General features: G+C 31.3%; 1 protein-coding gene across 1 annotated transcript; it reads left to right on the top strand.

The window, feature by feature from the left end:
• Nucleotides 1-10,485: 10,485 nt before the first annotated feature.
• On the top strand, nucleotides 10,486-13,199 carry LOC147522410 (transcription factor MYB16-like). The gene is made up of 3 exons (XM_086593277.1): nucleotides 10,486-10,867; nucleotides 10,954-11,083; nucleotides 12,052-13,199. Exons 1-3 carry the CDS (start codon nucleotides 10,735-10,737, stop codon nucleotides 12,941-12,943), a joined length of 1,155 nt encoding a protein of 384 aa, XP_086449403.1. The 5' UTR covers nucleotides 10,486-10,734; the 3' UTR covers nucleotides 12,944-13,199.
• The last annotated feature ends 687 nt before the right edge of the window (nucleotides 13,200-13,886 follow it).

Raw genomic sequence — 13,886 nt, 5'->3', positions numbered from 1 at the left:
AAGTGGGTTTGAGTTGGATAATAATAGGGAACATCTCGACCGTTGATTTGGTGAGTTAGGATGATGACACGTCACATTCAAGTAAACAATGTGAGGGTACTTTGGTAATTTTATATGGGCTAGGGTAGTAGAGGTCATTTAATAAAAATATTTGTGCGCATTTGATTAAATGCGTTGAATGGTAACACGTGTAAATTTGATCTATTTTGGTCTTGGGAGAGTCAACTAGCATTTTGAGAAATTTAGGTGGTGAGGGTTAGATTTGACATTATACATACACCAAATTTACGGAATCTAGTAAAAAAGAGCTAATTTAGTTATGCTATGAAATTGGGGTGGAAGTCTAATAATCGAAGAGGAATTGGGGGTGTAAATCTAATTGACAAACTTGGTGAGGGCTGGAAGTCTAAAAAACTGTTAAATATCACTCCATAAAACTAAATCAACATTTTCTTGGCTAGTAATTGGCCAAGTAGTCATATTTGATGCTTTTTTAGTCTTATTGTCACACACTATACTAGTCTTGAGCACGTGGTTCCCACATAAGTCCGGTCTCTTTCTTTTTTTATATTAAAAGAAAACAAAAAATAAAACACGAAAAACAAAAACACGTGTCATGAAAATAGCAATGGTTAGAACCGATGTCCATCGGCTAGCTTGCCCCACACCAATTTAAACAAGTAGAGATAAATTTAGAACTTTATGTTCATGAATCAAATGAAAATAAATAAAGGTTTTTGTTTTAAGGTATGAAATTTCCTAATACATGCCAATGCTTACAAAAAATAATAATAATAACAATATATATATATATATATAAATGGTCTTGGACATACCCATAAAAACACTTCCGTACCATACTTTTAAAATAAATAAATAAAATTATTTTAGATATATTTAAGTTCTTAAATTATCATTTTTTTTATTAGGTGTGCCCAAAGACAAAACAAATAATTTATTTAATATATATCATGGGACTCCATATGTACTAAACTCTAGATACTCTACGTTATTCACATGTAATTGAAAAAGAACGTGTTAATCTTTTTCTTCTTTCTAAAGAAAAAAATGTTTTTGATCAAAGATGTATTGTTATTTTTATTTTCTTTTTTAATAATTTTGCCCCTATTGAAAATACTCCAAATTAATTTGGGAGATATTATTGAATTGAGACGGTTATTGTTATTGAAGTATGACAAAAATTTAAGTTAGTAATGGAATACTGGAGTGTTTTTATGGGTGTGTCCAAGATCATATCGATCTATCTCCACTTATATGTGAGAAGTTTTGGATGCTTTTGAGTTTTAACTTTGAAAGTACTGATATTTCATCCTGAAAAGGCCATTTGTATTCTCTTACGATCTTATTATATATCCAAAGCATTTTACTCATATAGGAATAAAAATTTGGAGAATTTTAATAGAGTTACATTTGGCTGGAATCGAAGGGCCGGGAAGCAAATTAGTCAGAAACAAAACTTCAAGATAAATCTTGACAAAATTAAGAAACACGTGATTTATAAGTGGCTTTTGTCTCTCTAAGATGTCATTATACGTGCGACAAACAATTAGTAGCAATTAATCTGTCAAACAAAATTTGAAAAGCCTTATGAATAGATCGAGCTTATATCGTTTTCCTCGTATGTACGACTCAATTTATTTTGTCTAAACATGGAGTCCACATGATACATACAAGTCTAGCTCGTGCATTGTACATTTGTACATGGCAGGCAACTCTCAATTGAGCGTGTGTCTACTCGGCTGCTAGGAGATTGCATGTTGTGCCGACAATATTGTTCTAAACTTCTAATTAGCTTCTAAGTATTCATCCACTTATAAATAAACCTCGACAATATAGGATCATATCAAACTAAATGGACACATCCATATCAGATTAAAATGGTGGCCTGGTGGCATATATTGAAGCAAAATGGAAGAAATTATCTTAATGAATACCTCAAGATTATCTTAAGGTGTAGTGTTTTAAAACTTTGGTGTAATGGTTTGATATACCTTAGGATCAGGGCCGGCTCAAAACAGAGTGTGGCCTAAGGCGGATTTCATAATATTGTTATATTGAGGCCTTTTTTTTCTCAACAATTTAATAAAGAAAAATGGTATATAAGTAGTAAGAAACTAAGAATTGAGGCCTATAAATTTTGGGAAGTTTTTTTCCCACGTATTCTGTGTGGAGGCCTAATTTTCAGGAAGGAATTTACATGTTAGATTATTAGTTTTAGAAATTTCTTTTGGGTTTTATGATATAAAAATAGTTTAAATTAAGGCCTATTTTTAAGGTGAACTTTGGGGATTTTCCAACAAACCATGCAACTTACTAGGCCTTTTCAAAGTTGAGGCCTTAGGGCGGTCAAATTTTTTTTCTATAAAGGACGAATAGTGTACACCAAGAAAAAATAAAATTGGATCATTTATCATAACAAATGTGCTTGATGTGTAAAAATAGAACCAAAAACCTGAATATTACGTAATTTCTCTTTTCCTTAGATATATATTTATAGTTATACCCTCTTGGCTCTATTTTTCACTATTGCTTTACAGTTCCAACTTTTTCTAAACTCTAATACTAATTACACGGAAAAAAATAAAAAAAAATCCAAATCTTTAGATATATATTATAGTTATACCCTCACCAATCTATTTTTTGGAAAGACTCTGTAGAGACTCTAATTTTTTCTAAACTCTATTATTAATTATAAAAAGTAGGATATAAATAAATAAACAATCTCATCTAGAATTTCACGAGAATGTCCAACTTTTTTTACTAAAACATATAACTAATTATGAAAAAAAAACTAAATTGCAAAAATAATATTTTCAACCAAAAACGATTTTCCTAAAATCTTTATGCTTACAAAAATAGTTTTCCACACTAAACTCGCATTTAAGTTTAACATAACAAAGTTTCTTTCTAGAAAATGATAATGAAACAATGAAAGAACGAAGGAAAAAATTAATTGAGTTGCTTAAACATTTACTTTATGCATTTGTTAACCACACATGTAACTGGACAAAATGAAAAAAAAAATAAACTAATCATAAAATAAGTAATAGTGTACACCAAAAATAAATAAAATTGTATTGCATGCAATATATATATAGACATAACAAATAAAGTTGAATCAATTTGAGGTGTAAAATTTAGTCATAGTTAAGGATTTCAAAAACCACATGCCACAATAATTACGATATATTCTAATTAAATTTATGAATTTTATAATTTCCAATTTTAGTGGAATAACGAGATTAAGTTAAAACGGACGTTGGCTTAAATAAATTATATAACTATTGATTTAGTTAAAATAGACGTTGGGCTTAAATAAATTATATACCAAACCAAACCAAACCAAAACAAATTACATGTGGAAAATTAAATTATATAAAAAATAACATCACAAAATATATAATAGCAATTGGAAAAAAAAACCCCCAATAATAATAAATATTTTCAAATATATATAATACTACATGAAACTAACATCAAAGAACAATTACCGAGAAACATAAAATTAGATGCAAATGCATTGAACTAACCTCAAATAATATTTAACAGGAAATCGGAAATTGGATGCACATGCAAACATTAAACTAATAAACTAATCTTAAAAAGTAATTAATGGACAATCATAATATTGATACAACTGCATTAAACTAACCTCAAAAAATAATTAACGGAAAATCAAAACTTGGATGCAAATACATCAAACTAACACTAACAAATAATTGTCGGGAAATTGGAAACTGGATGCAAATGCATTGAACTAACCCTCAGAGATTAAATTACCGTGAAATCGAAAATTGGATGCAACTGTATTGAACTAACCTAAAAAAAAATAACTAAATTGCAAAAAGCAATATTTTCAACCAAAAACGATTTTCCTAAAACTCTTACAAAGTACAAAGAATAGTTTACACACTAATCTCAAAATAAAGTTGAAGTTTAACATAACAAAGTTTCTTTTTCTAGAAAATGATAATAAAACTACTGAAAGAACAAATGAAAAAATGAATTGAGTTGCTTGAACATTTACTTTATGCATTTGTTAACCACACATGTGACTGAAAAAAAAAAAAAAGGTAAACTAATCATAAAATAAGTAATAGTGTACACTAAAAAAAATAAAATTGTATTGTATGCACTATATATATGGGTCTAATAAATAAAGTTGAATCAATTTAAGGTGTAAAATTTAGTCATTGTTAAGGATTTCAAAACCACAGCCACAATAATTTACTTACATATTCTAATTAAATTTATGAATTTTATAATTCCAATTTTAGCGAATAATGAGATTCAGTTAAAACGGATGTTGGCTTAAATAATTTATATAACTATTGATTTAGTTAAAGTAGACGTTGGGCTTAAATAAATTATATATCAAACCAAACCAAACCAAATTACATATGGAAAATTAAATTATACAAAAAAATAATATCACAAAATATATAATAGAAACTGGAAAAAAATGTTGTTTAATAATAACAAATATTATCAAATATATATAATATGCATTTAAACTAACGCCAAAAGAACAATTAATGAGAAACAGAAAACTAGATGCAAATACATTGAACTAACCTCAAATAATATTTAATGGGAAATCGAAAATTGGATGCACATGCAAGCATTAAACTAACCTCAAAGAATAAATAACGGGAAATCAAAACTTGAATGCACATACATCAAACTAACATCAACAAATAATTATTGGGAAATCGGAAACTGGATGTAAATGCATTGAACTAACCCTCAGAGATTAAATTATCGGGAAATCGAAAACTGGATGCAACTGTATTGAACTAACATAAAAAAAATAACTATAAATTGGAAACAGGATGCAAATGCGTGAAACTAATCTTTACAAATAATTAATGGGAAATCGAAAATTGGATGCAACTATACTAAACTAATTTCAAAAAATAATTTTGATACAAATGCATTGAACTAACCTCAAGAAATAATTAACGGAAAATCAGAAATTGGATGCAAATTCATTGAACTAACCTCAAATAATAATTAACGGGAAATCATAAACTAGATGCAAATACAACCTCATCGAATAATAAACGAGAAATCGGAAACTGGCCGGATGCAAATGTATTCAACTAATCTAAAAAAATGATTAACGGAAAATCGTTCCCTAGATGCAAATGCATTTAACTGAGCTCGAAGAATAATTAGCAGTAAATTGGAAATTGGATGCAAATGCATTAAACTACAGCAAAGAATAATTAACAAGAAATCGGAAACTGGATGCAACTGCATTGAACTAACCTCAAAAAATAAATAACATAAAATCAGAAATTAGATGCAAATGCATTGAACTAACCTCAAAATATAGTTGTGTTATATGTTGTGGGAATGTCTCGATAAGTATAGTTTTGCATTTACAACGGTGTTTATCTAATCTTTTTTCGTATAATTGGGAACACATTGCTATTCAAGTAGCTTCAATATGAACTTTATCTTATTAGACAATTTCATAAAACTTCAATCAAACTTCTATTATTAAACAATAAATAAAGTTGAAAGGTTTTATCAATGGCGAGTTATTTTTTTTTAATAGAGAGTACGTGATGTTTTCATGTTATAAGAAATTTGGATGAGTGAGCAATATAATATCTGTATATAATAGTTATGCATATATAGTTGAATATATTTTTCAGAATAATTAATATGACAGGACCCGTTCGTAGATAATCTTTGAAGATCTCACATAGTGAGTCAGGTATATAATTTAAATAATAATTAACGGAAAATCGGAAACTGGATAATGTTTGATGATCCAATATAGTAAATCAAGCATAATTTATTTTTATGTCATGTTTGCAAGGACACTACATATGAATAAGTAGAAAGTTGGTATTACACACCACATTGGATAATTAAAAGGAAATCGAAAACTGGATTCAAATACATTGAATTGAGCTCAAAGAGTAATTAACGGAAAATTTAAAATTTTATGCAAATGCAATAAACTAAACTAAAAAAGTAATTAATTAGAAATCGGAAACTGGATGCAACTGTATTAAACTAACGTCAGATAATAACTAATGGAAAATTAGAAATTGGATGCAAATATTTGAAAAATATTTAACAGTAAATTGGAAACGGTATACAAAAATGCATCAAACAAACCTCAAATAATAATTAACGATGAATCAGAAACTGGATGCAAATGTATTGAACTAACCTCAAAATATAATTAACAAAAAATCAAAAACCAAATGCAACTGCATTGAACTAACCTCATAGAATAGTTGACGGGGAATCAGAAACTACATGCAAATACATTAAATAACCTCAAAGAATAGTTAACGGGAAATCAGAAATCGGATGAAATTGCATCGAACTAATTAAAATCTCAAAGTATAAATAATCATAAATCATAAACTAGATACATATGTATTGAACTAACCTTAAAGAGTTATAAATGAAAAATCAAAAGTTGTATGCAAATATAATGAACTAATCTAAAGACTAATTAACGAATATAGAAACATAAAAAAATGGATGCAAATGCACTGAACTAACCTCAATGAATAATTAACGAGAAATCATAAATTTGATGCAACTGCATTGAACAAACCTCAAAAAATAATTAACGGGAAATCGAAAACTTGCTGCAAATGCATTAAACTAATCTCGAAAAATAATTAATGGAAAATCAGAAATTGGATGCAACTGCATTGAACTAACCTCAAAAAATAATTAACGAAAAATAGAAAACTGGATATAAATGCATTAAACTAAAATCATATATTAACTAACAAGCTGGGAAATCAGAAATTGGATGTAATATCCTTGATGAATATTTTACGGAAAATCATAAACTAGATGGAAATGCATTAAAATAACCTTAAAGAATAGTTAACTAGAAATCGAAAACCGGATGTAACTACATCGAACTATCCTCAAAGCATAAATAACTGGAAATTGATTGGAAACTAGATGCGAACTAACTTCGAAAAGTAATTAACGGGAAATCAGAAACTGGATGCAGATGTATTAAACTAACCTTAAAGAGTAATTAACGGAAAATTGGAACCTTAATGCAAATACAATTAACTAATCTCAAAGAGTCATTAACGAAACATTGAGAACTAGATGGAACTGCACTGAATTAATTTTAATGAATAACTAACGGAAAATCGTAAACTTGGTGCAACTGCACTAAACTAACCTCAAATAATAATTAATGGGAAATCAAAAACTTGATACAACTACATTGAATTAACCTCAAAGAATAATTAATGGAAAATCGAAAACTAGATCCAACTACATACATTGAACTAGCCTCAAAGAATAATTAACGTAAAATTAGAAACTTGATGCAAATACATTGAACTAACCTCGAAATATAGTTGTATTATATATAAAGAGAATATAATATTTCGACAAGTATAGTTTTGCATTTTAAGTAGTACTTATTATAATTATTTTATTATGATTGAGAATGTCTTGCTATTTAAGTAGCTTCAATATCATCTTTGCCACATTGAGCATTCTCACAAAATTTCAATCAAACTTCTATTATTAAACATAACAACCAAAATAAATTCGACGGGTTTTACCAAGATTTGGTGCTTTCGTTTGATAGAGAGTGGTGCAAAAAATTTAAATAAGTGATTAATATAATTTTCATATCTCATAGCTATGAATAGTTGTTAATAATTTTTAGAATAATTTAATATAACGACACCCATTCGTAGGACGGGTTCGAAAGCTAGTTGTATCAAGTAGTGCTATATGGACTTATTTTTAAGACCTACTATTGCAATTCACTATTTAGATAACGTTGGTTTGCATTGCAATACACATATATGTATTTCTATATAAATTAATGATTATGACTTTTGACACATCAGTAAGTCCAAATAGTAGGTCAAATTATATGGCAAATTATATTATAGGGACCAAAAAAGACAAAAACCTATTTCCCCCTAAAACCCGCCTGGAATGGTGTGGAATATGTCATTAACACAAAAATCTGTTTCAAAGCATCATTTGTGATGGATTTTGACATGTTCAACTTGAGAGATTATCTTCAATAAACCTGAACTTCTATTCTTAACTTTATATTGATTCCGTATTCAGTTGCTATATTAATGTAGAAATAATTGCCTTAAACATTTACTTAGTTTTCCATGTTAGTTAGGGATCATTGTACAGTGTACGTGTCTTTATTTTCTTTAGGCAATGAGGGTTAGGGGCTACTGGCCCTATATGCTATTTAAACTAGGGCAGAACCTTGCTTTACCTTTAGGGCATTCAAGTCCAACCAAGGAAACCATAGTCATGAGGAATTGAACACACAACTTCCCTCCTAAGTAGAGAGGAAACACGTACGCCATTACACCGTACCAACCATCAGAACAAGTACACAACCAGTTAGGTGTAGCAGCATGAGTCAAAATGGGGGTCTTCCAGTCGCACCCAGTGGCGGAGCTGGGAATATGGGTTGGCCACATAAACACAACTAAAATAAACACACCCAATTTACCGTTCTTTTGCTTTCACTAATATTTCGAATTCCATCATGAAAAAATGTGGAAGTCTTCAAATTACAACATATATAAATTAAAGACTAGATGATTGCCAGAAGATCAGTTTAAGAGAAGAAAAAAAAAATAGCTTCAGAAAATTTGGAACTTAATAGAAAAAGTGCTTCATAATGTATATGCTTCAGGAAATCAATCACTTCAAAATTGTACAATAATGGACGGACGCAAGGAGTTCTTTGGAACGTAATAGAAAAAAGTAAAAAAAAAAAAAGGTGTTGGAATTAAAAAAATATATATATCACCAATCCGTTTAGAATTAGACTATAGCGTATATTTCCTTTTGACTTCTCGTTTGGCATTTATTTTAATTGTTTTCATTTTAGCTAACTCAAAAATTCCAATCCATGCCTTAAACAAATTCAAAACTTATTTTTATTACAATAAACAATCGAAATTAATATAGAAAACATTTAACAATGTAAAATTTTCATGGTTTTGATTTACGAAAAAAATAGAAGTATAAAGGAATTATGGAATTAAGGTTTAGAGCTACAACATACGAATAAGAATACTGTGGGACTATTTTTCTACCAAAGAAATAAAAGTTTATAACACTTAATTACCAAACGTGTTCTTTCCATGAATACGTATATGAAGGTATAGAGATTGGCAAATTTTGGTACGTTAAGATGTAGGCTAGGTAACAAATACATTTTCTTCTTATATATTGAGAAGGTAGAGATTGGGGCGATGGGTTTTCTACTTTGATTTTCCTTGTAGATTAGGTAATAAGCAATAAACATTCTTAGCAAGAGTTGAGGGTGAGCCCTGCCCCCTGGCTCCGCCATTCGCACCCTTGCCTGTGTAGATGTCTGAATAATGTGGATTATAATTTTGCATGTAGCATGCGGTTACTACAAAATATAATGTTCATATGGAAGGTTTACATCATAAATTTAATTTAGAGAAATTTTCATGGTCCTTTCGTTCTCAATGTCACATTCCTCCTACTTAATAAGTTTCACTTATTTTTTATCATTTGTTCGCCCTCCTCCTCGACGATTCTTGCAATTCGCAAGCATATTACGAATAGATGAAAGTTATTACATAGTGGATTTGTGGATTCGAGAAGAAGATGATGACGGCGATGAACTTTTTTATGCAATACTAAGGCATAATTGGGTTTTTTTTTTTTTTTTTAATCTAAGGCATAATTGCTAATCATATGATAGCACATTTGTACCAAAGCAGCTGATCAATTCGATCAAACCAATGAACCATCAGAAAAAAAGATCGAGAAAATCCACCAGATGTAAATTGCCAAATTTTCATAGTTAAAGCTAGCTGTTTTTTCATTATGTATATGTTGACATCCTCTGGGAAAAAAACTCATGTTTTTAATTTGAATTTTGAAGGACACATATAGCAGAAGATGGCGTCCTAACCGGCCATGAGCTTCAAAATTCAAAGATTTTCTCTTCTTATTGACCTGATTTTTCTGCAGCCATGGAAGTCTAGCTCTAGAATATTTGATCTAGATTTCAGGAAAATAATGAAGATGTGACCCACCAATTAAATGGCTCAAATGATTCATAATCATCTGCCAGATTGGATTGAGAATTATGCAACATGGTGAGCATTAAAAAAAAAAGAATTTATTGTCAGACTTGATTCTCCTCATTAATATTGTTGAAAAAAAAAGAGTATACTACCACTTAAAAAAACTATTCTAAAAATAAAAATCAGGCCAATAAATCTCCACTTCATAGACTACAGTCAAAACTCAAAGGACTGATCCAAATAAAATGAGGAGGCATCTGGAATAATTCATAGAAATAAGGAATAAAGACAAAAAGAAAAGCATAACTATATAAAATATGAAAAAGGGGTTATGTGTCAGCATTTAAATGGAGTCTAGTAGAGTAGTATTTAGCAGAGCCACCCTATTGAGCTTCATGACCTTGGTCATATATAAGGTCCTAGCTTACTAAATGAACAAACTCTGATCATAAATTTATTTTTCATCCCATTTATGGCGCTGAATTGTCTCTGTGCCCATCTCTATAATTATCAGTCTCTCTCTTCACTCTCTCTGTCACCTCTTCTTCTTTCCACCACTCTCTCTCAATTCACTTCTTCCAGTCTTTGAGTTACATTTTTTAACAAGAAGCTAAACACAGTATATATCTTCTGTTTTTGGTTTCAAACCAGAATGGGCCGATCTCCTTGTTGTGACAAGGTAGGTCTGAAGAAAGGTCCATGGACACCAGAAGAAGATCAAAAGCTTTTAGCTCACATTGAAGAACATGGACATGGAAGCTGGCGCGCTTTGCCTACTAAAGCTGGTGATTTTTCTCAGAATTTAAGTAGTGAATTTTGCTTAAATTTACTTTTGTGATGTAACTCATCGTATTATGTTGTTTAATTATAGGCCTTCAAAGATGTGGGAAGAGTTGTAGACTAAGGTGGACTAATTATCTTAGACCTGATATTAAGAGAGGAAAGTTTAGCTTACAAGAAGAGCAGACCATCATTCAACTCCATGCTCTTCTAGGCAACAGGTAATCATTATGAATAAGTATTGGATTCTTGAGTTCGTTCCTTCTGAATTGGTGGTGATCGATTGAAATTCTTTTCTTCCTTTGGTAGTTAGAACTTGTTTACGCGATTTTGTTTGCAATACGTAAGCGTCATACTACATTGAGATTATTTGAGTACTACGTTTTCGCCGTAAATGAGTATTGGTGTAAAACTTGTGTCACTGTTTATTCGCTTTAAGTGGTTTATCAACTGAATTTTACCTATATGGATGCATGCATAAGTATGTAGTATACCTCCATCATTTTAGGATTGTGCAATGCTACAAGCCTAGATGAATGAAGCAAATAATTTGATTTGCCGACATCATATATTTGGAGATAATACATGAAATGATCAAGATGATCAATGCATATTTTCATAGTAATGATGTGGCCGTATTGTGTGTTTATGCGTGTTGATCTTTCATCACCCAAAATTTGGTGCAAGTAACCATGTACCACAGTCCTAGCTAGCATCATAAATTCTCATGAACTCATGTTGTTGATGTGCTTTTTATCAAGTGCGCTTTCAACTAAAACTAGTATTAGTACAAGTCCTTTACACCAACTCAACCCTTTAGTGTAATTTAAAGAAATGTGTGCAATAAAACCTCTTAATTACTCTCAACTACTAAGGATCGATCACCTTAATTAGCTTCAAGAAAATTTTCATTTTTAGCTAAAATTAGACATGTGTTTCTCTCATTTTACTTGCATGAAACATTGATACATTAGTCAAAGATCTTTTTTGTTTTTATTATATATTCAAGCAACGAACAAAATGTGTTTAAATGATCTTGAAAAATAAGTTGTACTCTATATGCATCCCATGACTTAGAAAAAGAGGTCGTTTGTCTTTGATCTGATCTACATGAAAACAGTCGATCATTTAGTTGATTTTTTCTATGGTTCTAGCTCTTATTTATCTGTCTTTGGTATCTTTTCATTAGGTGGTCGGCTATAGCTACACACTTGCCCAAGAGAACAGATAATGAGATCAAGAACTACTGGAACACTCATCTCAAGAAACGGTTAACCAAATTGGGTATTGACCCCGTAACCCATAAGCCCAAGAGTGATGCACTAAGTTCAGTTGATGGTCAAACCAAGAGTGACTCAAACCTTAGCCACATGGCTCAATGGGAGAGCGCTAGACTTGAAGCTGAAGCAAGATTGGTTAGAGAGTCCAGGCTGAGATCCAACTCATTCATTCAACAACTTGGGTTGTCGGGTTCAGGTACAGGTATGGATCAGGGTCATCTGCATTTGAGCAAAGGAACTACTTCATCGACACAGCCACATTGTTTGGACATACTAAAGGCTTGGCAAGGGGCCTGGTCAAATTCAACAAAATGTGGTGCGGTCGCAGGAGGCGGTAGCAGTGGCCATGATCTTGAGTCTCCCACCTCTACATTGTGCTTCTCTGAGAATTCAATGCCAATAGCAAACGTTGGATTCAGCGATAACCATTTATCTTCGGTTGACTTGATCCACAATCCAGGTACTTTTGAAGGTGTAGCAGTGAAAGAAGAATGTGAAGAGGAGTTTAAAGCATTTGAAAAAATGCAGCCTAGCCACAATGACATGGGCTTTACCATGGAAACCCCATGGCTCGCACAATCATCAAAAAGTGGACATGACCATATTCCGGTCACGAATTTCATTGAAGGCTTCACTAGTCTTCTGCTAGCTAATTCTGATGATAGGAACTCAGTGGACCACAGTGGAGATTCTGATAATGCTGATGGCACCGGTTGCGACGAATATGAAGAGAACAAAAGCTATTGGAACAACATACTCAACTTGGTGAATTCTTCCCCATCAGATTCACCGGTATTCTAGCTAGGATCTTCGAATCGTCAGCAGTTTGCGTAACCTCAACCTTTGGGCATGCCAAAACTTGGCCATTTCCACTCAATCACATTGCCTGTGTTCCAAAAATTTCCAAGCCCATTTGACCGACTCAACTCGGTGAATTATTATCAAATATATATCCATTTACTTTCTTTTCTGGTCTAAGTTTTAATTGTGGTCAGCTGAAAAGAAAAAAATTAATTGTAAGTAGGGAGTTAAGAAATATAAATAACCATTGAAGGGCTTTCTAGTGATTATTATATATCGTGTGGTTGAATTCCAATTTTAGGAAACTCCATAGCATTATTGTGTAATGTTAAATTTACAAATGACTTCATTCAATGTGTGGAAGACTGGAAGCATTTATGAATGGTATTTACTGATGTTTGTTTCTTGTCACATTCCCTTCCCTCAAGGTTATTTTTCCCAATTTATTTCTATGTATCAAGATGAATTCAATTTCCAAGTTGAGAAGACAGTGTGGTACGATAGTCACTAAGGGGGGGATTCTATTGACATATGAACCACAGCCTGAGTGAACATGTTACTGAAATAACGAAGCCTCAAGACTTGAATTGTGTATGCGTGCAATGTTATCAGATACCAGACGTCCATATCATTCACATCAACAAAGACTTATCCTATATGTCTAAGATGAGATCACAAGAAGACAAGAGAGTGTATATATAGTTTATTATATATATGCGATGTGTAGTTTTCAAGATAGTAATTCTTGTCTCATGCCATTAGATTGCATAATGCTATTGCCTAGTTCCCTTGGTCATAAGGTGGTGCTTCTGAGTATTCCCGATCGATTTCCTTCTCAGTCATGACTCATGAATGGTACATATATCCATCATATCATTCATGCAACTATTAGGTCGATCATTTGTAATTTAAGTCCTTGCGAATCATAAGGTTCAGTTCTACA

This window comes from Coptis chinensis, chromosome 1 (assembly GCF_015680905.1).
Source record: "Coptis chinensis isolate HL-2020 chromosome 1, ASM1568090v1, whole genome shotgun sequence".
NCBI lineage: Eukaryota > Viridiplantae > Streptophyta > Magnoliopsida > Ranunculales > Ranunculaceae > Coptis > Coptis chinensis.
Note: the sequence above shows the minus strand (reverse complement) of the source record. Positions and strands in the feature narration are given on the sequence as shown.

Excerpts from the sequence above, each read along its gene's own strand:
- LOC147522410 (XM_086593277.1), top strand. The coding sequence starts at position 10,735 with ATGGGCCGATCTCCTTGTTGTGACAAGGTAGGTCTGAAGAAAGGTCCA. Across the intron at positions 10,868-10,953 it reads CGCTTTGCCTACTAAAGCTG|GCCTTCAAAGATGTGGGAAG; the intron begins GTGATTTTTCTC and ends GTTTAATTATAG. Across the intron at positions 11,084-12,051 it reads CATGCTCTTCTAGGCAACAG|GTGGTCGGCTATAGCTACAC; the intron begins GTAATCATTATG and ends TCTTTTCATTAG.